The sequence below is a fragment of the Sipha flava genome, unplaced genomic scaffold, assembly GCF_003268045.1.
Source record: "Sipha flava isolate LNK unplaced genomic scaffold, YSA_version1 48_pilon_pilon, whole genome shotgun sequence".
NCBI classification, from domain to species: domain Eukaryota; kingdom Metazoa; phylum Arthropoda; class Insecta; order Hemiptera; family Aphididae; genus Sipha; species Sipha flava.
The window spans coordinates 321,687-348,583 of record NW_020273306.1 but is presented as its reverse complement, the minus strand read 5'-3'; the positions used below and the strand labels follow the sequence as shown (position 1 = coordinate 348,583).

General features: G+C 27.2%; 6 protein-coding genes across 9 annotated transcripts; 3 read left to right on the top strand and 3 right to left on the bottom strand.

Annotated features, from left to right (window-relative positions):
- Positions 1-702: 702 nt before the first annotated feature.
- LOC112690073 (ER membrane protein complex subunit 8/9 homolog) lies at positions 703-2,461 on the bottom strand. 2 transcript variants are annotated; one of them, XM_025563987.1, is made up of 5 exons: positions 2,225-2,455; positions 1,814-2,112; positions 1,301-1,370; positions 1,140-1,234; positions 703-1,068 (listed from the first exon to the last, which is right to left on the bottom strand). In XM_025563987.1, exons 2-5 carry the CDS (start codon positions 2,086-2,088, stop codon positions 870-872), a joined length of 639 nt encoding a protein of 212 aa, XP_025419772.1. In that variant the 5' UTR covers positions 2,089-2,112; positions 2,225-2,455; the 3' UTR covers positions 703-869. The 2 variants fall into 2 exon arrangements, with proteins under 2 accessions (XP_025419772.1, XP_025419771.1); XM_025563986.1 differs by having other exon boundaries at positions 870-1,068; positions 1,814-2,097; positions 2,225-2,461.
- Positions 2,462-2,787: 326 nt separating this feature from the next.
- On the top strand, positions 2,788-3,096 carry LOC112690074. Its single transcript, XM_025563989.1, has one exon. It carries the CDS (start codon positions 2,810-2,812, stop codon positions 3,059-3,061), a length of 252 nt encoding a protein of 83 aa, XP_025419774.1. The 5' UTR covers positions 2,788-2,809; the 3' UTR covers positions 3,062-3,096.
- Positions 3,097-7,027: 3,931 nt separating this feature from the next.
- LOC112690038 (DNA-directed RNA polymerases I and III subunit RPAC1) lies at positions 7,028-11,290 on the top strand. Of its 2 annotated transcripts, XM_025563929.1 has the most exons (9): positions 7,032-7,266; positions 7,366-7,413; positions 8,060-8,167; positions 8,799-8,931; positions 9,008-9,115; positions 9,179-9,361; positions 9,769-9,888; positions 9,967-10,083; positions 11,149-11,289. In XM_025563929.1, the coding sequence occupies exons 1-9, from the start codon at positions 7,225-7,227 to the stop codon at positions 11,265-11,267; spliced, it is 978 nt and encodes a 325-aa protein (XP_025419714.1). In that variant the 5' UTR covers positions 7,032-7,224; the 3' UTR covers positions 11,268-11,289. The 2 variants fall into 2 exon arrangements, with proteins under 2 accessions (XP_025419713.1, XP_025419714.1); XM_025563928.1 differs by having other exon boundaries at positions 7,028-7,266; positions 9,008-9,361; positions 11,149-11,290.
- A 1,082-nt stretch (positions 11,291-12,372) lies between these two features.
- On the bottom strand, positions 12,373-14,701 carry LOC112690035 (serine/arginine-rich splicing factor 11). The gene has a single exon (XM_025563925.1). It carries the CDS (start codon positions 14,503-14,505, stop codon positions 12,520-12,522), a length of 1,986 nt encoding a protein of 661 aa, XP_025419710.1. The 5' UTR covers positions 14,506-14,701; the 3' UTR covers positions 12,373-12,519.
- Positions 14,702-15,011: 310 nt separating this feature from the next.
- LOC112690036 (calnexin) lies at positions 15,012-20,944 on the top strand. Of its 2 annotated transcripts, none has more exons than XM_025563927.1 (10): positions 15,012-15,171; positions 15,253-15,333; positions 15,410-15,572; positions 18,061-18,524; positions 18,598-18,863; positions 18,922-19,153; positions 19,784-19,924; positions 20,324-20,446; positions 20,531-20,668; positions 20,774-20,944. In XM_025563927.1, exons 2-10 carry the CDS (start codon positions 15,259-15,261, stop codon positions 20,849-20,851), a joined length of 1,680 nt encoding a protein of 559 aa, XP_025419712.1. In that variant the 5' UTR covers positions 15,012-15,171; positions 15,253-15,258; the 3' UTR covers positions 20,852-20,944. The 2 variants fall into 2 exon arrangements, with proteins under 2 accessions (XP_025419712.1, XP_025419711.1); XM_025563926.1 differs by having other exon boundaries at positions 15,248-15,333.
- Positions 20,945-22,696: 1,752 nt separating this feature from the next.
- On the bottom strand, positions 22,697-23,994 carry LOC112690058 (macrophage migration inhibitory factor homolog). Its single transcript, XM_025563963.1, has 3 exons — positions 23,547-23,994; positions 23,277-23,449; positions 22,697-22,900 (listed from the first exon to the last, which is right to left on the bottom strand). The coding sequence occupies exons 1-3, from the start codon at positions 23,652-23,654 to the stop codon at positions 22,822-22,824; spliced, it is 360 nt and encodes a 119-aa protein (XP_025419748.1). The 5' UTR covers positions 23,655-23,994; the 3' UTR covers positions 22,697-22,821.
- Positions 23,995-26,897: the final 2,903 nt, after the last annotated feature.

The following is a 26,897-nucleotide window of genomic DNA, read 5'->3' as shown; positions in this document are numbered from 1 at the left end:
CAAAAGATTTTTTACTGATTTACTTAAAACATGATTCTTCATTCATTATACATGAATGCAAAATTTTTCATATAATTTTTAATAGTCTACGTATTGTAAAAAGTATTTAATTAAAAATAACTTTAATATATAATATATTAATACCAAATTTAAATATTATTTCCTTAATAAGAATTATTAATATTACATATAGTTCTTATAAAGCTGATAAATTGCATACATGAAATGTTTTAGTACCAATGTTGTACTCTTTTATACTGGTTACTATATTATATGCATTGTTAAAAAATATACGTTTGTAGTTGGAATTAGGATCACATGTTAAGTAATAATGTGAAGAAATAATAATTTAATATTTTATGGTTGATAAGTTAGATCATAAATATGATATCTTCTAATACTGAAAAGAACATAAATTATATTATTTCAAATATGTAACTATGTGCAATACATTTATACTAACTATAACATTTTAAAATAAATATAATAAAAAATTATATAGATAAATTGTAATAAACAAATTATTTTATAATCCCATATTAAATAATAAAAAAAATTACAAGCAGCTTAATCAAAACACAATTTTTAGAAAAATAAAAAAAAAATATTCCAAAAATTGTATAGTAATTTACTTACATAGATAATTAAATTAATAAATAAATTTGTAATTGAAATAATTGTTAAAATATTATTCTATAATTAGAAGATTTTAAGACAGTAAAATTTGTATAATTTCCATTTTAAATAATAAACAATCAATTGAACACTAATTATCATAGATTAACGATAAAATTAAATTTCTAAATACTCAATCAAAAATAAATATATCAGAATTTTATTTGTTTCATCCCTTCATCCCAATCCAATTGTCAAGAAACTGATTTATTAATCACCAATCTTCGTCCAGTGTCGTGTCCAGATGTTTTTTCCACCCAATTGGAAAATTCTGTATTAAGCCAATCTAATGATAAATTATCCAAATGATTGTCAAAATCTATCAAATTATTGTATAACTGTTGTTGTAATACAGCAGATGCCGCAGCTAAAGTAACATTTTCTATTTGGATACTAAATAGTTAATATAAAAAAATAATTAGTTTAAACATTTTATTTTAAAATTTTCATATCACTTATCATACTTGGAGTTGTTTAAACTTTTCCATTTTCCATCATCTTGTGTGTGTACTATTAAAGCACTTTCTTTTTGATTTAATTCCATAAGTCGATTGTTGATCTAAAAAATGTAATTTAAATATCTATCATGAAAAAAATATTTTATTTTTTTTTTTAATAAACTAACCACAACCATACAGACATCTGTCTCATGTTCAGCTATCTTGTCCATAATTTTATGAGCGGGTTTATCATAACTATAATCATAATTATATATAATATTACATATTTATAAGCTAAAATTGGATAGTGATGAAACTGAATAACTAAAATAAGTATAATAAGTATACTGCTTGTTTATGAATATAGGGAAAATATATATTTTTTTAATTTAATCAAATTTGTATGATTTGGGTACCAAAATACAAACTTTAGGAATAAAAAATTAAAATAAATGTTTTATTATTATTTTTTGTTGATTTAAAAATTGTAAAGAAATCAATGTTAATATTTCAAGCTTATTTATATTCATACCACTTTTTAGTACATACATTCATTGAAGAAATTCTTAACTAATTACCTAAGTTATTGTAGATTTTATAAATTATTATGTGGCCAAATGGTTGGGAGAAAAAGAAAAGGAAGTTAATTATTTTACCACTAACATAATCAATGAGAATATTAAAACTTATACGTTTACCTTAAATCGTCTAATGTCTCATTGGCTAAATAGTAACCAGCAATGTACATGTTGCATGTACTAGCTGATTGATCAATTTGCATCAAAGCAATCTCAGACATCGGTGAAACATGGAGACATTGATGGAATAATGGAACAGTATCAACAATTACCAACTTATCACCTTTATTAAGTGTATCAGCGATTAACAGGCCATTTACCTCACAGTGAGGATATTTGGCAGCATGTGCGACCATCTTACAATACGCCAATGTTGAAAAAGAAACTTTCGTCATTATGTTTCACTAGAATAATATTACCTATTTAAAGAAATGTATATACAAATATTTAATGGTTTTAATTAGTCAAGAGCAAGTTTTCTTTGAGAAAATGTTTTTAAACATTATTATGGCAATTAAAATTACAACTTACAATAATATAGAAGCAGTCAGTTAGTACTCAGCATTCAATATTCACTACTCAATACCCAGTAATCACTAGTCAATAGTTCACTCCTTTCAGAACAATACGATCATAGACACATAAAACTGTGAATATGATAAGTAAATTATTCAATGATGATTATTGATTGGGTATGATATCAATTGTACGTTTATCTTTATCATAATATGAGAGTTATCTTGGATGTTGGTGACGTTACCATTTACCATGGTCTTAGAAGAGAGACAGATAGACTTAATATACTCTGTGGATAGATAGTCTTCTAAGTGTTGCCTGACAACAATAATGACCGCTGAAGCGCTAGTTGTGCGTTCGCCTAACGAGCTCTCAAATATCAATGGAAATACGACTCACAAACCACGGGAATAGAATGCATATATATAATTGTCTATGATCGGACCGATCATAGACAATTATATATGCGACTAATTCATTGTTCAATAATTTAATGTTTTAAATTTTTATTATTTTAGATTTTCAGGTTCATTGTTTACTTCTCACGTGTTTTTTTCTTTTTATTGCTATACCACTTTACGTCTTTACCCAACAATCAACATGCCTGAGCATCGGTGTATTGTTCCTGCATGCACATCGGGATATGATTCTTACGTTGACAAATATCATTTTTTTACGGTCCCTAAAGATGATACTAGACTTGCCCAATGGACAAAAGCTATACCCAGAAAGGATTTTATAATAAAACCCAAACAAGTAGTTTGTGAGTTGCATTTTCGAGAAGCTGACATAATAAGGAAAAAAATTATGACTGATACTAGTGGCAAAGTCCTTACTGAGATGAATAATTAATAAGTATCTTAATATATTTTATTTTTATGAATAAATTTAGAAATGGGATTCAGTTATTGATTGAATTATTTTTTCATAACAGTTAGTTATAATAGTTATGTATTACAAGATTATGGTAATGGTGGTACAGCTTGTAACAAAGACCAACTACTAAAAACTTTTTTAATATATAATATTTATTGTTACGTGCCAACCGTTTGATCCGTTAATTCAGTTCAACGTTTCAGTCAACGCTTGATTGGAAGTGTAGTCAGGAATAATTAAGACTTTTTTAAAATAATTAAATTTATTTAACTCGTAAAATTATCTTAACTACAATTTTGTAAATATTCTTGGTAGAAATTATCTAAGTCCTAACAATTGTAACTTATAAAAATGATAGAAATATTTCTAAGTTCAGACCATAACATACACTGACGTGAAGGTGTTCAGTGCAGCATAGCCAAAACTCGTCTGATTTGCCCTTGTTTCCGGGTCCGTTTTATATCTGGTATCTGTATGTGTGTGTGTAAATCTCAAGTGTGTGTGCGTAAATGAGAACGATAATAAAATAAGATAATTTCCTATTAATTATGAGTGTGTGTGTGTGCGTTATCTCCGGACCGTGACATAATTATTGACAAATGCCCAGGATGTGGTTTTTGATTAGCTATTTATTTTAATTTCCCATAAGAACGTTTATGTGAACCCTTTCATTTGTCCACGCTTGTGATTTCGATATTCTAATTTCTTATTATAATCTCTAGTGTAATAACCACATGAGTACAATAATCTCATCCCCGGTTATTGTCTTATTGTGTGAATACACAGGACGCGACTCTCCCCGTGTTGTATTTTATTGTGTGACTATGCAGGACGTGACATTATGGAAAGTTTTTACTACACACCAGTAGCGCAATCAGGAAATTTTCATGAGGGTGTCTGACAAAATAAATCATCTTAATTTATAATATATATATATATATCTAAAATATGATATTAATTTACTATTATACATGCCAAGAGGAGGGGGGGTCCAGACCTGGAGTCCACCCCTGGTTGCGCCACTGCTACACACACGCACATATATATATAGACATTTTTTAGTAGCTGAAGACCCTATTCATTATCTTACATTTTTGTTTGTTGTAGGGATTGTATAAAATACCTAGACTACACAAAGAAGCAGTCCCTTGTATTTTTCCAAACTGTCCAAAATATCTGACTAAACAACTGAAACTAAGAAAAGCACCTACACTACGAAACAGTCCAATAAAAAGGAAATTAATAACTGTTGATACTTTAAATCCATCAAATGAAATTATAGATCTGCCTGAATACATTGAATGTTTTGATAACAACAAACCTAACACACAAAATGAAGTCCCAAAACTCTTATATTGATCCAGTTGGAAATCTTCGACACGTTATGTGCAAATTTATTTTAGAAGAAAAAGATATATGCCAGTACTGTACATGTTCTATGCGAAGTTTAAATCCAAAAATACCAAAACAACTTCTGAAAGAATTAATACTACCCTTAGTCGAAGAAAACAATCACAAATAAAACGATTACAAATGAAGTATAAATTAGTCAGGCAGAAGAAAATTTGAGCTGAAACACTGAACAAAAAACTAAAAAATTATATTTCTTATCTACACGACAAAATGTCAGCACTCTCTTCAATAAACCTTGAATATAGATTAGACAAAAATGTACCATTTAATCAGCGTATTTCCTAAACCAAAATTATTTCTGCTTCAAATGTTAAAAATAAAAAAGGTCTAAGATACTCTGGAAATTGGAGTTTATTATGTATGTTGTTCCACATACAGTCTCCTTGTGGATATACATTTTTATTAAATAATGACATTTTACCACTTCCTTGTGTAAGAACAATACGAAGGTAATTAATTCAAATCCGAAACTTTCTTATCGGGTCTATGGTTTCAATTTTTTATTTTTATATTCTATAATACTTGTATTATTTTCGGACACCTTTCATGTGTTGACACTAAATGTGGTTTTGATCCTAAGTTTTTGGAACTATTTGCTCTTCACCTTGCTCAGAAGGATACTTTGAAGCGTCACAGAATTTTAATTTTTGATGAAATGTCTACCCGCGAAAGCGTATCTGTAAATTCTAAAAACCTTACCTATACTGGTACATGAAAATAAATTTAGTTTTTATATTAAGTGTTTATGTTTTTATTTTTTGCATTCATATTTTAAAATTTTATAGGACTCATTGATTTTGGTGAAGATGGTGATAGTGGAAAATCATTTAATGACAAGGCTAAGCATGGACTTGTGTTTATGTTTGTGCCCCTAGCTGATAATTATGAACAACCAGTTGCGGTATTTGTATCAAAAGGTCCAACAAAAGGTTTGGTCATCGCTCAATTGATACTAAAAGCAATAACTCTGCTTAAGAATGCTGGAGCTTTCATACATGGAATAGTATGCGATGGAGCTGCACCAAACCAGAAATTTTGGACTGAAATGGGCAAAAGTGGAAAATATAATGAAGTGAAAAATTGGTTTGAACACCCAATTGATTCCAATCGAAAAATTTTTATCTTCTCAGATACACCTCATTTATTTAAGAACATCAGGAATAGACTTTATAATAAGAAAGAACTTAAGGTTATTGAAATACTTTAACAATATATAGTTATGTTTATATATATATATTATAATAAATCATATATTATGTACTATATATTAGATTTCTCAAAATGAACCATTAATTAAATGGAACCATTTTCAAATTGTTTATGATCAAGATAAGCTGAATAATGGAGAATTAAGAGTTTGTCCAAAAATTTCAGCTTCCCATTTGACTCTGAATAGTTCAGCCAAAATGAGAGTTAGGTTGGCTGTACAGGTAACCTCGTTGTTTATACTCTTGACTAGGGAGCTCAAGACTATACTATTATTTATACTTATTATTATTAATATTATTTATGATATAGGTTCTTAGTAATTCAATGGCAAAGGCCTTGAAGTTCTATCGTCCATATTGCTCTCAACTGAAAGATTCTTCTACAACAGAAGAATTTTGTTAAAAATTAATGAAACATTTGATGCTTTATCGTGACTAGTCAATAAAGCAAATGTGTTACTGAAATACCATCTATTCTTTAGAGAACCCCACCTATGTGCCTATATTATCCACTAAAATATTTGTTATAAATTCTGTATTATATAAATTATAAATATAATAATTTCTGTATTGTTGAAATTGTATTCTGAAAATAGTGACTAATTGATTAAATAGAAATCTTGCACTTTTAATTTAACTTTAAAGCAATAATACAATATATAACAATATACCTAGGTACTTGAAATACTTAATTATTTTGACCAGTGGCAGTCTTTTAGTTTTTCTCGTTGACTATAAATTATTTTAACCAATACTACCATAGAAAATCACACAAAAATAATGTTACATTACAGAGATCTTTCTATAACTTCCATAAACATTTAAAAAAATAAAATATAGTGAAGAAACATGCTCATGTTAAGTAAATCATTTGGAACATAAATGAATGAAATAAAATTATATAAGTATACGGTTGAAAAAAGGAAAAACAGAGATCTTTCCATAAACAACTAATAGTTATAACATAACTGACATATTATACTCCTTTAAGTATTCAAATAATCAGTAATCACAATTCACTCAATTCTGTCAAACATTTGTTTGCAAGTTAGCTGCAGCTGGTTGTTAATAATAATAATTATATTAAATAGGTAATAATAATTTTAAAAATTGACTTTAAGTGCTTTAATATATAAATAATTACTTTTGGTAACAACACTAAAAATAAGTGACTTTAAGTTGAAAAAGTGACTGGTTCTTAACTTTGAATATTTTATATTTTTTAGTCAATTCGCATTGGCTTTATAATCAAAACGAAAGGGCGAACCTACTACTAGCGCTCAGTGGCGATTTTATTTAATGATGTGACAGGAAGAATTCACATTGCTTATCAAGTGACCAGTCCTTATTAGTTATATGTTCGTGGTCATAATAAATAATACTATTCATAATGATAACAACGTTCTGTTCTTGACGCATGGTTTGAATAAGTTCCAATGAACCGGTAGATCGTGATTAGAGTTAAATTATAATTTATACATAGTGTACACTTATGTTTATTGTATTATTCGATTAAAAATGAATAATCCAATAATTATGAATAAGTATTCCATTGAAAGGGTGAGTCTTAATATTTTGTTATTTAGTTATGAAATACTGCAATTTATATTGTATTTATATTGACCTATGAAATTTAATTTTTGATTATATTTTTTGTAGACTTTAGGCAACGAGGTTAAACCTTATAACTATGATGAATTTGTAAAAGTGAGTAATCTAATTCTGTATATACATAGTATTATATGAATTTAGGACATTTGACACCGAATATAAATGCATATAATAAAATACAGTATAATAATTAATAATCATATTACATATATAAATACATTTTATATTTACATTATAAATTATATTCAAATTTAATGTTTAATTTCATATGATCATATGATATGTTTTTTAAAAAACTAATAATTTCAGTATTTGTGTTGAAGCAAGAAGTTTTACACATATTTTTAAGCTTTTCATTATTTATAAAGTCTATCAACCATTTATTTTTGAAAAATATAAATGTGATTTTTAATAATTAATTTATTATTAATTATTTCAATTTCATCTCTTAAATCTGAGTTCATATTGAATGAATAACTTTTAAATTAAACCTACAGACTACAAAGTACAGGCAACTAATAGCTATAGACTAGGTAGTAGCATTGATTAAATATATAAATGTTTATTTAATCAATAGTAGTAGGTACCTACTCGCAGTTATTGCAATCGCTCGGTGTCAATTGTTCGTGTTCTTAAAATATTGGGTGCAGAAAGTCCGATATCGACAAAACCTCTGGATGTCAATTGTCTGAATACCGTATTATATACATAAATAATCTAAACTTTAAATATTATTTTATAGAATTTCAAGGTAAACATAATCAATCTTTCAGAAACTGATATGGAGTTTGATCTCATAGGTGTTGATGTAGCTTTAGCTAATAGTTTAAGAAGAGTTATCATATCTGAGGTTGGTAATTTTATATAAAATATGTCTTTTTTTTGTAATTAATTATATATAGTTAATAGACAAAATTAATTAAAAAAATAAATCTAGTTGATTGGAAAAGGAAATTATTAAAATAATAAGAATAGTGGAAAATAAAGAGAGAATGGAATAGACATTAAAAGTAAAGTTGCAAAAGATTATTAAAGCCAAGAAAATTTTATATTGCTAGATTCAAAAAGTACAAAAAAGAAAAAGTGAAGTATATTGTAAATGGTCTTAGTTGTATGTAGTGTTAAGAGAAGAATTGTTAAGAGATAATTTGTTTGAGGAGGAAGAAATTATTTTTACTAAATTTAGGTTATAAAACGAGAGATTGAATGAAAAAAGAAAATAGTTCTATACTTGATGAAAAAATTAAGATGTGTTGAATTTCAGTTGTATGTCCAGTTCATGTGTCCTATGCCTTAGATAGATTGAATAATATTGCTGTCTTGCTTGGTATTTTCATTAACATTTTATTTTTTTACTATTTTCCAATAAAAAAACAAATTTCAGCATCTCAGAAAATCTTATGATTTCTTAAAGATTCCTAATTATGAGACTTTTGATTTAAAATAAATAACTGCATGAAACTGTTTTATGTTATTTTTAGGTGCCCAGTATGGCAATTGAAAAAGTTCATATATATCAGAATACTTCTTATGTGCTTGATGAAATACTTGCTCATAGATTGGGCTTAATTCCATTAAAAGCCGATCCTAGACAGTTTAAAATGAAAGAAGATGGTAAGTTTAAATTAAATTCTAGAATTATATTTAATTAATATAGTTGTATAGTATAAAAGTTTTAATATTTTTTCAGAAAATTCTGAACCTAATGAACATGACAGTCTAGTTTATGACATGAAAATTAAATGTACAAAAAAAGATTTAGACGCATTAGCACATAAACAATATATAAGTTTTCCAGGTATGATTTTGTTTTTAAGTAATATTTTAATTTATATTAATGATGAACAACTTACATTCATAGTTTACTCAAAACATATAAAATGGTCTCCTTTGGGTAATCAAAAAGATATTTTTACGGAAAAAAGTGTTGGCATGATCAATGATGATATTCTAATTGCCAAATTAAGACCAGGACAAGAAATTGAGCTTAAAATGTATGCAGTCAAAGGAATACCAAAAGACCATGCCAAATTTCAAAGTGTTTGTAAGTGTTAATTATGTGAAATATTTTTTAATAAAAATGTAACTCAACAATTAAAAAATAAATAATTGAAATCTTATCAAAGAAAATCTTCCAAATGTTTAATTAAGATATTATAACAAAATGTTTATCATTCATACCTAAATTATCTAAAAAAATAAACCATAACATTAGTGAGATGTATTTATCAATTTTTTCAATAAAATAAATTTCATATTAGCAAATAACCTTTAATTTAATTAATTTAATAATCACAGTCAACACTATTATTATAACTTTATAGTATCTAGTATCTTTAAGTATCTAGTTTATGTTTCACTGTAGTATTTTTAGAGAAAAAACTGATATTACCTAATCAAAAATTTGGATAGTTACACACTTTTTTTTTTTTTGTGTTTTGCAAATTTTAGGCACAGCTTGGTACAGAATGATGCCAAATATTAAATTACTTGATGACATAAAAGGAAATGATGCATTATTACTACAATCATGCTTTCCTAAAGGTGTTATTGGATTGAAATCTTATAAAGGTATGTTATTGTTGAATATGTTGAATACTTATTTTCAATTTAAATTTTCTTTTAAAATTATTTAATGATTATTTTCAGGAGTTCTTGTTGCACATGTTGAAGATTGTCGAAAAGAGAACAGTTCTAGAAACGTTTTTCGATATAAACAATTTGACAATAAAATTTTACTATCCAAAATTCCTGATCATTTTATATGTAAGTAAACTAGTAAAATAACAATAATTTTTAAATTGTTCTAAACAGCAAAAAGACGATTTAACTAAATCCTAGGTCATTGAATAAAACCCATATGAGATCCGATTTTGTACTTAATTCAATATATTCTATTATGAAGTTCATTATATTTTAACTCCTTTATTATTTTTATTGGTCAATAATTGTACATAATTATTTTCTTGAATATCTAAATGTAATTAAACAGTATAGGAGGGGGGGGGGGAGATAAAATGTTTATATTTTTTCATTGGTTTTAATATTTGAAGTAAATTAACTATGTAGTAGTTAAATGTATATATAAAATGTAGGTACAGAAATTGAAAAATATGCGATAACTGTGAAATCTATATTAAAGTACATACAGAATATCAATTACAGTTATTGATAATTACAACTTTTTATCCTGTAATAAATATTTAATTTGCAATAAAAAATTATTGAGGTCATTAAGAGGGTGTAACACCAAAAGTGAAACGTATACAACTACCAGACCAAATGAATGCAATGTTAGATACTAACATAGCATGCAAAACACCTATTATTTGTAGTCTCAGTGACCGTGGCCCTGTCCGACAAGTGCTATAAGTTATAGTTGGGGAGCTCAAATAATATTTCATGATTGTCATTTACTGTATACACAACAAATAAATATGAAATAAATAAATAATCCAATAATATAGTTTAGACAATATAACTCATTCACTCATGGAATACAATCAAAATCTGTTGAGTATTTTGGGAGTCTATTGAGGACAAACAGTCAAATATGGGATTTTTATATATATAAAATATATATTTGAAGATTATAGTAAATGTATAAAATTTATTTAAATAAAAATGAATTTTAAAGTTGTCTTAACACCGTTGAAAAACTTAAAAATAAAAATGAATTCATAATTATTAAATAAATAAATTTATATTTTGTAGAATTAAATGTATTATATATAAAATAGTATAAGAATTATATCAGTTTGTTGATATGAACTACTATCATTTATATTTATTTGTAATCATTAATTATATACTGTTTTTATTTATTTTTAGTTACAATTGAATCAATTGGAGCAATGGAACCAAGTTCAATTTTTTTCGAAGCTATTAACATAATAATTAAAAAAGTGAATAATGCTTTAGAAATTGCTCTAAATCAAACTGAAGTTTAACATTATAATTGTAATTTTTATGTTAATTTTATACAATATGTATCTAGTTAATAATTAATAAATAATAATTATAATTATTTATTTTAAGTTAATTTAACATGAGCAATATTGATGATACCAAATTTATACATGAAATACCATTTTTTGAAGATGTGTAATAAATGAATAGATAATTGCTTGTTATTTTTTCAATTATAGTTGAATTTGAATAATACTGGTATGAAGACTTTATGAAATAATCTTTTTTGTTTAGAGTTAATATTTTGAATTTATAAATTAATTTGGTATCATACATTCAATTAATTAGAAATAAAGTCATTAGTTCTATGATAAAACATCATAAGTTTATGCAGAAAAAATAAAACTACATAAAAAATTTTATGATGCAGTTGAAGGCATAAATTTACTTTAACTATACCAAGAATTTTTGATCTTTTTTTTTTTGGTAAAATTTATTTCATGTTTTAATAACAATGGTGCAAAACATTAGTTTTTGAGTTATAACATTTTTGAATTTGTGGTTTTTTTTTTTTTAAGTTTTCTATGATTATTAATTACAATAATTTTTAAGCACATAACCGAGTGGATATTTTCCCGGGCTATGGGTTCAATTCTATCTATATTCTCAAGAATTTTTTTTTAATTTTTACATATCATTGAATTTAACATATTGCATTATTGTTTTTACTTGTTCAAATTTGAAATAAATGTTATTCTTTACATTTTGGATTTCGGACCTATTGATAATTCAAAATACATGCACTAAAAGCTAAAATTTGAAAATTTTACTTTGTGTACTTCAAAATCTTCCAATATTTCACAATTCAAATTTCAGTACAATTTGGTAGAAGAATTATTAATGAAATAATGATCATACAGTACAATAAAGCTAGTGAATACACAAAAATCTCAACAAATGAATTGGGTTAATGAAACTTAAATTAAATTGTTTAAACTAGTAATATAATTGAACAGCTAAGGTTGCACAATACAAAAATGTATAGAATACTAGCCAATTGGATTTAAAACTTTTTTTGGAATAATAATAAGAAATTAAATACCAATCGATTATTTAGATATATAAATACATAATGTATACAGGTACCTCTATATATATATATATATATATACTGTATGGTAAATTAAAGCATCAATCATGATTTAAGGTTAATGTAATTAAATAATCAAAATACATTGTATACATGTTTACAAGTACAGAATGATAATTGAAAAAGAAATTTTTTTTTTAAATTTATGGAGTATAAGAAGTGCTTCGTCTAGTAGCTGGTGGTGATGCAGATTCAGGCGATCTACTTCTAGCTGATCCTGGTGTATGGCTTCTACTTTTACTTTCGGATCGTGATTTATGATCAATTGACATACTTCTTCTACTTCTGTCTACTGACAAACTCCTTTTTCTGCTCGCTGACTCACTTCTTTTTCTACTGTCAGAAGTACTTCTCTTACTTCTAACTGGTGATCTGGATACAGATCTAGCAGGAGATTGTGGACTTCTAGATGGCGGTGTTCTAGTGACTCTTCTAGCGGGAGGTGATCTTGGGGATGGAGATCTTCGTATGGGTGAACGTGTCCGCCTGTGTCTTTTTTCAGTGGGTGTTCGTGATTTATGACGACTAGCACTATGTTTTCTTGTACGTCTTGGTGATGAATTTGATTTCCTACTACGTTTTTTAGGTGTTCGACTTCTACGAGGTGACCTGCTAACACGTTTATGAGCCGGAGTTCTTGTTCTAGATCTTTTTGGAGACAACGTTCGTCTAATATGACTAGACGAACGGCTCTTTATTGGTTCAGAAGTTTTTCCTCTACCAGACGAACTACTTCTTCTAGGTGATTTACTAGATGATCTTGGACTTCTAGAATTACTTCTTGGTGGAGTAGCTGACCTAGATTTTTCTTTATCAGGTGTAGCAGATTTATTTTTTTTTTCAACTTCAGGTATTATAGATGGAGTATTATCTTTTTTTTTATCTTTATCTTTACGTTTATCAGATTTTTCTTCTTTTCTTTTAGAAGAATATTTTTTATCTTTTTTATGACTTCTGGATCTTGAGCGACGTCTAGATTTAGACCTTGATCTTCGTTTATCTCTAGACGTTTTACGTTTTCTGTCCCTAGATCTTGATTTTTTCCTGGATCGTGATCTTTTTCTATCTCTAGAACGTCTATCCCTACTCCTATATCTTTTCCTTGACCTAGAACGACGTCTAGAACGTGATCTTGATCGTCTTCTTCGAGAACGTGAATGTCCTCTACGTGACCTAGATGATGATCTACGACGACTTCGGCCATGTGATCTAGATCGTGAACGACGATGAGAATGACTATGCTTTTTGTCTTTAGATAAAATACCAATGACTGGATCAATGGCTGCAGAAATTAAACTTTGGGCTTCTTTAACTCGTGTCATGGCTTCTTCAATTTCTCTTTGAGCTGCTTCATTACTTTTAGCCATTGGTTTAGCAATTGCTTGAGTAGCATGTGTTACTTGGACTGCACGAGAACCTAATTGTACTCCATTAAGTTTTAATCCAGATATAATACTAGCTTGATCAGAATATTCAACAAGAGCATAACGAGTGATGTCATTTTCTCTACTGCACCACCTGATATATTTGACATCACCAGCTTTTTGAAAAAAATTTATTAATTCATCATCAGTCACATTTTCATCCACATTAATAGCTACTAAGGTACGCCTAATTTCCTCAATTCTTCTAGCATCATAGGTGATTGGCAGCTGTGGGTATGGTGGCAAGCCATTGGATGCCAAAACTGGATCATTAGTTGCAATAACTTGATTGGGAGGGATACCTTCAATTTGGTTAACAACATGAGCTGGCAACTTGGGATCAGAGGGGTATAATCCAGGTACAATATTAGCTTGATTGGCAATGTCCAGTGCTCTATATTCGTCGGGTATGTCACCAACTGAAGACTGATATGGGGTGACAATCAAAGCACGATCAATGAATACTGTGTTTGTTAGATGTTGTGCAACAGCCACGCATAGGGAGTCAAAATATTTGACGTAACATATACGAGACTGAACGGGAACAGACACATCGCGTATTTGTGGATACAATCTGATGTCTTCGATCTTGCCAATACATCCAAATAACGTTTGCATTTGATCCTTAGTTGCCTGTGGAGCGATGTTTGTTACCTGAATCACTTTAGTAGAAGGCACAGCAGATGTGTCCGTGCTTGCCGTCATAGTGCGGTCTCGTGCAACTGTCAACTGGTATCGGAAGAAATATATTCAACGGCTACATCGGTTTACAACGACAAAATGTCATTTACTTAATTTATTTATTCGTACGGTAATCGGCTAATTTAGCAATGATCGTAATTCATAGTATTCGTACTTAATGGTGTTTAAACGTAAAAGACAAACAGCCGAACCGTGGTGTGTTAATGGAACGCCTATGTTGTCACAAAAACAGTGCTGACAACATCGACAACCACATAAAAATTATAAAATAAACAAATCATAACCATTTTTTTTTTAAATTATTATTTTTATTGTTTGCTTCTCTAATTAATTAATAATTAAATATCAAACGTTAAATTATTTCAGAGATCAATTGGGAACAAGTATATACCGTAAAACCGGTAAAATGTCAGTCATGAAAAAATGTCGATCAAAAATATAAATTATTATAATCGCAAATCCGGTGGTTACTAACACTGTTAATACGCCGGTCCACTGAATTAATATTATTTCTGTCTTGTCATTTTCTGCTGCCGAAACCTCTGCAGATTATTAAATACTGGATCGTGGTATTACGTAGATTTTCTCATTATCATTTAAGTTTATTATAGAATACTAGTGGAATATTGGCCATACAGTTGTAATTCTGGTGCATGTTTTCAACCCTAGGTAAGTACAACTGAAGAAATTGCAGTCTTGTTACTTTTATGATATATATCTATATATTATATATCTTATATCTCAGAGCAGATATCAATGGCAAAAATTAAACTACTGGTGTACACGGCAGTGTTACTGTTACATTTAGCATTTGGTGAAGACCAAGGAGCGGTGAGCTACAATTTCTCTTAGAAATTATATAATTTTTCTTTATTTATATACCTGTGCTTTATTTGCCTATCAATAGAGTGACGTGACTGTTGAAACAGTGCCTTATATCAGCCCATCACCAAGTAAAGTAGGCGTGTACTTGGCTGAACATTTTGACGATTCTTCGTTGTTGGGTAAAAAATGGATCATATCTAATTCAAAAAAACCGGATGTCGATGAAGAATTGTCTCAGTATGATGGTAAATGATTCATAGTAACTCATTTGTTACAATGAATAATTTAATACATTTTTTTCTATGCCCACACCTAAAAGATTAATATAAATATATATTTATATTAGCATTTTTACATAAGAGTAAATATGTTATTGGTAGTAAATTAGTGACATTTTAAAAACTATTTATATAGATTTATACTCAATATATTTTATAATTTGAATTATTTGATAATAAGATTTTTTTTTTTAATTACTTATTTTAAAATAAAATAATCGTTATTTCATAATTATGATTCTTAAATGGATAAAAAAAAATAATTTCATATTAAATATTTTATTAAAATTTTCTATGGATTTTATACTTACGTCAATTTAGAGCAATTATACAATAAATATATGAAAATGCTTATTTTTAATAATCATTCTAAATTCTGAATAATTCATCAAAAAATACTATGTATATTTTCTTTGTGTACTTTTATTATATATTATTTAAATTTTAATACCTATATGTTTCCGATTTTCTATAAAGATTTTATTTATTTTTGTCATGTTAAATTTTAGTTTGAAGTGTTATGCTTTTATAGAAACGTCATAGACTTGAATATTTTCCTGATCATTGTATGTATTTAAACTAAATATTAAAACAATTAATTATTAATAACTCATACTTTGATTTTAATAGAATGTAAAAATAATGTTTATTTGATAAAGGATTTCTGTATTTTACCATATTTCTTTTACTTTTCAAATTCTCATAGTTAGAATTTGTTGCATTTAAAATCAATTAAGTTTTAGTGTTATCATCTAAATCGTTTAAATAGTAAAACTATTGAGCATCATCATTTATTGAATATCATTTATAATGTAAATTAATCTTAATTAAAATATTGTTATTTGTTAAATTGTTATCATTAATTAGTAATAGAGTGTAGTAAAAGCTTAGTTTCTATATCGATAACCTGATAATTATTTAGTCTTTAACTTATTTTGTTAGGTTTTTCAAATATCTACATTTCTTTAAAATATTTATACGAACATTTCATCTTAAATAATTCTAGAGTAGAGCATACATTTAATTATAAATATTAAAAAATAAAAGAATAATTCAGAATATTAAAATGCATTTTAACAATTATGATTTTAAACATTTTAAATACAAAATTCTATTACTACTTATAAATAATAATAAAATATTGTTTCAATTCAGAGGTTCCCAACCTTTTTTGACTCATAGCACCCTTTATTATTTTTTAAAAATTTGGAGGCACCCTATAGCCTATGCCCTATATTCTATAGTTTATACTGAATATGCAATACTAATATATTGTATATTTATATTTATATTTTGTAACTTTGGTTTTATTTAGCATTATTAAACAATAAAGATAAGTCACAAGTATTTCACCGTAAATAACTTTAAAGCAGTTCACATCAAATAGATAGCAATCGAGCCAGTATGAAAATTAAAATAGATTGAACATCGCAGTATTACTATGTAAAAATTATGTGTTAATAATGAATTCGTTAAATTATAATGTATATACCTAATTAATTATACTATAGGTTTTATACTATAGACATAAAGTAAAGTATAGTCTGTTTTATTACTCACAGAGCTATATTTTTCATGAAGGCGTTTAAAAATAAATATATATTTCAAATATTTTTGCGGCACCCTAAATTTTATCTCGTGGTTCCCTGGTTAGGAACCTCTAAATTAATTAATATATTTTGTAATTTTCAGAAAATATCCTAGTCTAAAAATTATGCTAACATTTAAAACTATATTCAAATTATTAAAATTATATATAGACATAACTTGAATTAAAATTTCTAGTTATATAAAAAAGTTATTTATTTTATTCATTAAAATATTTACAATCAATATAATTGTAACATCATTTTCGGTTTTTTTTTTTATTAATATTTGAAAAATGACTTAAAAATTGCAAAATAATCTATTTTTATTTCATATTCAAATTTATTTAATGAGGAATTAAATTAGCTTTGATGCTGATAAGTTTTAACTAATTATTTTACATAATAAATTCCTTGCTTGCCTCAGAATCTAAAATAAAGGTTGAACTAGAATATGTATGTATAAAAAAAATTAATTATTATTATTTCTTATGATTCATTCATCAAAACTAACATTTTTTTTTCTATTGTGAATTCATATATATTTATTATTTACATTCATATTTAGATTTTTACCGTGTAAGTTATAAAATGTAAGAATAAAAAATATTTTGATAAAATAAATATTATGAATAACTTATTTCCTTTCTTTATGGGTTGTTCAATATTATTTAGTTACGATTTTAGTTTATTTTTATTATTTATTTGTTGTATGTTAATATGTTATAATTTAACCACCGCTCTAAGTTTTTATATCTTTTTATTTTTGGTGGCTTGTAATAAGAAGTCCAAAAAATTTTATATTTTTTTAATATACTGATTAATTTAATTCTTACAAATTATAGTACAATAATAGTTTATGTTATTAGGTAAATGGAGTATTGAAGAATTAGAAAGATTCCCACTAAAAAGAGATAAAGGTCTAGTTTTAGTATCAGAAAGTCGTCATGCTGCTATTTCTTCCAAACTCGATAAGCCATTTAAGTTTGACAGTGAAAAAACTTTAGTAATTCAGTATGAAGTAGCATTCCAAAAGCCTCATACTTGTGGCGGAGCGTATTTGAAATTGCTTACTGAAGGTCCTGCTATTAATGATTTAACTCAGTTCAACGATAAAACTCCATATTCTATTATGTTTGGTCCAGATAAATGTGGACCAACTTCCAAAGTACATTTTATTATAAGACATAAAAATCCAAAGAACAATTCAATCACTGAAAAACATTGTTTGAAATTAAAAACCGAAGAAACAATATTCAGTGATCATCAGCCTCATTTGTTTACTTTAGTCATTAAACCTGACAATTCTTATTCATTTTTCCTAGACCAAGAAGTAAGTTATTCACGTTTATCTGTATTATTTATTATTATAGAATTTTTTTTTTTATTTTTTTTTTTATTCATAGTTGCAATATGAAGGGGATTTATTATCTGATGATGATTTTAGTCCACCAATAAATCCACCAAAAGAAATAGTTGATAAAAATGATGTAAAGCCTGAAGATTGGGATGAAAGAGCAAAAATCCCTGATGAGAATGCTGTTAAACCAGAAGATTGGGATGAAAGTGAACCTGAAAATATACCCGATGAATCTTCTTCGATGCCAGAAGATTGGTTAGAAAATGAACCTACTCATGTACCTGATTCAGCAGCAGTTAAACCTACCGATTGGTAATATTGGTAATACTCCTCATAATATTTTAATATATAATAATAAATTTAAATTTAGGGATAATGATATGGATGGAGAATGGGAACCGCCTTTGATTAATAATCCAAAATGTGAAGATCGTTCAGGATGTGGACCTTGGTCTAGACCATTAATGAAAAATCCCAAGTACAAAGGCAAATGGAAGCAGCCATTAATAGACAATCCAAACTATCGTGGCAAATGGACTCCTCGGCTCATACACAATCCTGATTACTATTATGATAAAACTCCACTTAAGTCTTCACCTATTGTAAGTATTTGTAATATTATTTATTTCACTTTGAAATCTAAATAGATATGTGACTTATTTGAAATTTTCCATTATTCAAATGGTATACTAAATTAAGGTTTCTGTTTTTCAGAAATGTATCAAATAGAGATTTCTCTGTGTACTTTTTTTGTTGCTATTAATCTATACAATAACTTAAATGGAAAATGAATATGTCAATGTTTTAATGCCTTAAAATTATTAATTTGTTTTACTTGTAATTTATATTTTATTTTCTACTGACAATGCTATGTATTCTAAAAGGTTTTTCAATATTTTATTTTTTATGAAATTGCCTAAAGTACTATTTTTATGTGCTTATTGTTTTATACAATTAATGCAAAATAATTTTGTTCATTTAGTTTTTCAGCTGATCACTAATATATTTTTTAAATATTAAAATATGTTCATGGGACTTAACCATGTTCTAAAATTGTAAATATTATTATTAATTACCTTTAATGATACTGAAATTATGGTTTTTTATCATTTGTTTTTGTTTTAGAACATTTTATACTTTTTTTACTCTTCGTGTTTCTACATATTGATTACAAAATTTATAAATTCTATGTTATTATTTCCCATATTTATTTAGAATTTTATTTTTTATAGGGTGCTGTTGGTTTTGAATTATGGTCTATTTCAGATAAAATTTATTTTGATAATATTATAATAACTGATGATGAATCACATGCTGAAAAATGGTCAGAAAATACATGGTCATTGAAAAAGAAAAATTTATCACACGAATCGGTAAAATATATAAATATATATATTTATTTTTTTTTTAAACTAATTTATAATATCTTGTACTTTAAATTCATATCGATGGTAAAAAGAATAAATATATATCTGCATAATTATAGGGTACACTTTGGGGCAAAGTTCTCAAGAATCTGAATTATAAACCAGGATTATGGTTATGCTATATAATTTATTGTTCTATACCTGTGATAATTTATTTATCATATTTGACACAAAGATATTTTAAGGTAGTAACCAAATAATGATTGGCTGTACCTTATTATCTTTGAAGTATTCGATTTTGTATTCATTTTATTGCATTTATAATATAGTTTTTGTTTATGTATACATTCCTATTGTTGTATCTTTTTTTTATTATTGGATTTTACATTTGTATATTTTTATCAGGAAAGTGTATTTGGAGCTGTAATTAGATACACCAATGAAAACCCATGGTTATGGGCTGTATATGTAGTTGTTATTGCTGTAACTGTTGTACTTGTAGTTATATCCTGCTGCACCTCATCTAAAGTAATTTTTATTCCACAATTTCTATTATTACTTTATAATCATATATTTTATTTTTGTATACATTGTTTTTGTTATTGCTAACAGGAAAAACCTGTAGATGAATCAAGAAAAAAAACTGATGAACCAGTACCAGATGTAGAAGAAGCTTCTGATGAAGAACCAACAGCAGATACTAAAGATGAAGAAGTTGATGGTAAAAGTGCTGATGACGAGGAAGAAAATGTAAGTACTTTTTTAAAATATTATTGTTTTATAATATAAAACATAAAATTTATGATTTAAATAAATTGAAAATATTAAAATATTACTGTGTATATTATTATTAAGGTTGATGCAGAGGCTGATCAAGTTAGTGAAGATCAAGTGCCATCCTCTCCGAGAAAGCGCAGAACAAGAAAAGACTGAATCTTCTTGTGAATTCTTCTTTCCCTGGTAGCATCTTTTGTTGTATTCCTACACTTGTGTATTTTGTTTTTATTATTATAATTTTTTTTTTTTTTTTTTTTAAACGTATTAGTCATGATAATTTGAAAACCAAAAAAAAAAAAAAAAATTATACTCAAATATTTATTATACAGGTCTCTTAATAATTTTATACCAGCATTGTCATAAATGCAACAAACAATTATTGAATTATTATATTTTAAAACACTTTTGGATAGACTTGTGCATTAATTTAATTAATTGCTTTCGTATTTAAGTATAATTTGTTTTATACTATATATATTATAATATATAAAAATTTAATGTGTCTGATTTTAATATTTAATCTTAAATGTGTTAAATAAATCGGTTTGATTGAAAATATTATTATTATTATAAAAAAAACTCATCCTTTAGCACATACACATTCACAACCCTATGCTTTATTATTAATCTGAACTGTTACATTTTATGAGACCAATATGATGTGTGATTGTTATAATGTTACTATGTTGTGCAGTGTACCTTCACTTGACCTTAGTCTTCTGTAGTGGTATTACATATTTTATTAGTTTTGATTATACCAAACTATTTATTTTATCTATTTTAAGTATAAATAATTTACAATTAGTGCTACAGCATTTATATATATATTAATTTGTAAATATAAAAATAAAGGTGATGACGGACCTGATACAAAATAAATAACAAGCATATGGAAAATAACTGTTAACTTATTTAATATGTCAAGAAATTAGTGGACAATATAATAGCTATTAGAATGTCTGTCACCAACCGATTTTGAATACTATTTGTACTATTTTATAATAATAATTTATAATTTTTATATTTTGGTACTTAATAAATTTGATTGGTCCAAAAAATCATTTTTTTTGAAGCATGACTATGTCTTCAAATGTTGCGTTATTGCGTCCACACTATTCGTAAACCCACCTTGCAATATCTTTTGTTCGATTAAAATGTTAAAAACTTGTGGGACGCAACATAATTTTATTGCATATTAACTAGTGTTTTACTTAACTATTATTAACTATAATTTTACAATTACATAAATTAAATTAAAAAATTTATAAAGAAACTAGGTTGGCCACTACTATAATAATTAAAGATTAACTTTCATGTAATTGGAGTCAATATGACTCATTTAATGCAAGACTTGTTATATTTTATAAGAAAAATTAACCACATTTTGCAATCTTCATTTATTTAATAACTGTAAGATATTTTACTGAGCCTACACAATGATATTTTTTTGAAGAAATCTTAATTAAAACATTTTTTTTCCTAGAATAATTTTGATTTTAATTAATGACATTTAAGTGGTAAACAAAATTAATTTTTAATGAGTAGAATATCTTTACTTTGTATAATTCTAATATTTATTTATGACAACCGATGGTTAATAAATCTTATTGCAAACTTTTAATTATAATAGAAACAGATACATTTTCTTATCTATTTAATTGTCACAAATTTTTTCATTGCCTCATTATGTATAGCATTAAATATCATAATCACTATTAGTTTATGATAGCTAAAACGGTCAACAATAAAAAATTATCTTACTAAAACAGAGCAAACAATCTGTGCTACCATTGCATGTAGATAATTTAAACAAATTATGACATGTTTGTTATTAATAAAATATATGGTATGTTTAGTACATATCTAATAGAGGACTGTATAGTCTTTGTCATAGAAGATTCTTCAAATTTTGATGCATTATTGACTATATTCAACTCATATTTTATTAACATTTATACTTGATTTGAAAAAAAAATATCAAGACAACATAGTATGACAAAATTATAAGACTATTTGTTTTACTTTATTTAATGTTTATTTTCAATTAAATAAAAATTAAAACAGAAACACCTGTAAATTTTGTATGTCTGGACTTGTATCCAAATATTTGTCATTTCAATGATAAATTATCCAAAAATTGTTTTAAAAGTTGTTCCAGTATAACCAACATTAGATGTACTTTGGTCTGAAAATGTTATGTATAACCTAAAAAAAAATAAAGAAAAATTAATATATTATAATAATAATAATAATTATTATTATTATTATTATTATTATTATTATTATTATCAATTCTCCAACAAACAATATATACAAGTTAAATTACTAAATAATAAATTTTTGTTGGATCAACTCCAAAGCCAAAGGCTGTGCTGGAGATGAAAGTTCATGCAATTACAATATTAAATGAAAATATCAAGAACATAACATAAGAGAAAAATAAACAAAAAAAATAAATAATAAATAAGAAAGTAATAGTGAAGTTACCTGCTTTATAATTATTTAAAATAAAATATAAATATATTAGTATTTAGTAAGTAGATTATCTAAGAATATAAGACAAGAAATTATTTCAACAAACCTATCTCCTGGAATGCCTAGCTCTTTTTCTAAAAGTGGATACAAAACAGCAGCATGTTTCTTATTTTCTTCAACGCCTAGGCAACCAATGCTCATTAACAAAGCAGTACCGCATGGTTTATCATTTCCACCCCAAACCATCAATTGATCAGGTACAACAGTCACAACTACATACTGAAAAGTTAAATGATTAAGTTAGATGATAAATGATAAGTTTTTCGCTGAGAAAACAATAGTAATTTATTTCATATATCCAGATCAAAATACGTACGGACTCCGGTTTGCCGAGAGTTGAAGCCACAGCTTTGGAAAGTTTTTTCAGTAATTCGGGAGTAACTTTTGATTTTGGAACATTGGTTTCCAATCGAAAATGAGGCATATTGTAGAGTAATATTAAATCTAGAACTTACGGATAAACGTCTATTAACCTTCTCAGAGAGACAGTGTTAATATCAATTTTAATTCCGTGGTCCTCCTATCAGCCAATCAAAATATTTACTGACATTTGACTATCACAATTTACAACTCGGTGATTTAACCTCCATGACCGTAGATAAAATAGCGTCCATGACTCCAACAATCCAATGATAAAATGTCGGTTATAGTTTATGTACATATATATGTATCATATATTCAGGGCCGGATTTAAGATTGTGGGGGCCCCAGGGCCCACATAAGATTGAAATATAAGAAAATCTATTATTGTACTAGTGATAAGCTTGATACCCCGACGGCCCACCGACCGACGACGCGCTCCGACGACCGGTTGCACGTGTCCGACGACAACGCCGAGAGAGGGGGAAATGGAAGCTCGGCGCTCGCTAAGTCGTTAGTCTCGTCAGAGTATAGTTGAGTAATTATGTTTATAATTAAGTATTAATGGTAGAAAATTATCAATACCAATCTAGTGATTCGTTTTTTTACACACTAATAGCACCACTTGTCAAACTTCAAGAAATACATTTTTTTGCAATTTACTAGAAAAATTAAAAAAAAAAAAATAACCATTTTGTGGAGGTCTCTTATTAATTGAATCTTGTGGGGATCCCGTGGGTTCCCTCCCTAAATCTGGCCCTGCATATATTTATATATATATTATGTACATTTTAAATATGTAAATATTCTTAGGTTATATTTCTAATAAATAATGATAATGTGGCTTTAGTAATTTTTGTATTGGTATTTAATGCGTTAGCGGTGTATTTATTTGCGGGACTATTCATTATGGGTTGAGATAAGATATGAACTTCCATCGGCTAGGCCGGGGAGTTCGTTGCGATAAGGTAATTAACTGGCAATGCACGGAGAAACTGTTATTATAATAATATAATTAATATTACCAGATTTTTCCAGAACGGAGGCTGGAGAATGTCTGACAGAGTAATATGAAGCCAGATTGAGCAGTTAATCTTCACTCCGTATCGAATGATATTAAACGCGGTGTATTAAGACACAATACGAATTACATTGATATACTATTAGTAGAGAATATGATATACGTCATATCTCTAAGGGTCCGAACGCACTGCGGTATTTTCGCCGTCGGGTCCGAACGGTTTTTACGTTCACACCAAACTACTATATTTAGACGGACTGCACCGCACTCGACGGTTTCGCCGTTCTCCGCCGTCGGTTGCCGCAACATGCTGCGGTTTGACGGCGCTGCCGTTGTACCGTTCGTAAAGTAAACACATTGTTTCGATAGAAAGGAACCCACTGTCACTATAGTCAACGGTTAATTTTGTAATTTTTCGTATACTTATATTTTTTTTCTAATTCACCAAATGCTTCTGCGACAGCAATCACTTTAAATAAATTGTCATAATCATCTAACTCCATTCTAAATAAATTTAATTTAATATAATAAGTAGGACTATGCATTAAATTAACTAATAATTTAATTTATAACTTACATGTATTTAGGTGTTTGTGTACAAATCGTGGTAGGTAGGTATAAAAAATTTAAATTTACAGTATTAGATATAGTGAAATATAGTAAATAAAGTAGATCACAGACCATAGTAGTTGGTTAACCAACCACTGTACTATCAACTATCAATATTCAGTTTTCTTATGGAAATTAGAAATTGATATTTAGCCAGTTTAGGCGGGAAAATTGAGTGATAGCACTTATTGTATTAGCGGTAAAAAATCGCAGTGCGATGCGGGTCGTAAAATCAGCGAACGGTAAAACCGTTCGGACCCGACGGCGAAAATACCGCAGTGCGTTCGGACCCTAACGCTGTGTCCAACGTGAACGCGGTGAACGCGAATTTGTGACTAAACCATATTCAGATATTTTTTACTTTTTTTTACCTGCAGTGTATTTTGAAGTGAGTTGTGCAAAGGTTATGCGGTATATTTTACACGTTTATGTTCTATTCTTTTAAAAACAAAAACTAAAAAATGTCTTTTAGTCTTGAAAAACAATTGTTAATACCTATTGAAAAGTGCTGAAGTGAAATATTTAATATACTTTGTATTACATTTATTCCAAAGAACACATTCATTTTTTGTACCTCAGATATAATGAGCTCCATATTGATCATACAACAATATCTAATATATAAATATATAATACTATTATAGTTAAAATACTATATATTATAATTTAATAATATATATTACCCGTTTATCTATTCGTATCATAAAATAGTCGTATAAAAATTTTTAAAAAATCATTTATAATAATAAATCGTAAATTTTAATAGAAATATTTTGACGTCTGTTCGCTTTAACGCGTGACCAAAAACAAAACAATTTGATTTTCAAACCGTGCGGCGAACGCAAACGAATTAATTCGTTCGCGTCACCCGCGTTTATCGCGTACGTTGGACAATCTAATCTATATTTATATGTTTGATAATTTTATTCGCCGCGTCGCCCGCATCACAACGCCTTCGTTGCCGCGTTCGCCGCGTTCACATTGGACACAGCGCAACGCTGCACGCAAGCGAATACGAAATTCATAAATTAATAAAAAATGGAATAGATTAATGTGTATTGTCACTAATAATTACCATATATTAAATATACATATTTTTATACAGTGAAGTATAATTAAATTTTGTATGGTGGAGATCATTTACAAACAAATCATTACCTATTCTTATTTTATCATTATTTTTTTACGTTTCTAACGCCCTCACACTAAGAACATTATTTTATAACATTTGAAAGCCTTGGGGGGGGGATCTGACCCCACATCCGGGGGGGACGCCATGTTTACCCTAACTTATGTCCAAAATAATTTTTATTAAAATTTGGATTTTAATTTACGTCAATATTATGACGAATATTACGATGTATAATAACAAAACTATTTTTGGTATTTGTTTATTAAGACGTTGAGTTCCGCTAGTATTATCATTAGGGCTCTGGACTTCTAGGAGTTTGCATGTTTTTAAATAATTATCAAAAACATAGCTAAGTAATATAGACATTTTTTTCATAGAAATACAAGTTTATATTTAAAATTCGTAGCTGCATATTTTTCATACTTAACCATTTTTAATTTATAAATGCATATTATGCATATATATTATAAATATTCTGGAACGCAAACGATCTAGTTAAACAAAAAAAATGAATTAAAAACTCTTATTACTTAAAAAAATATAGA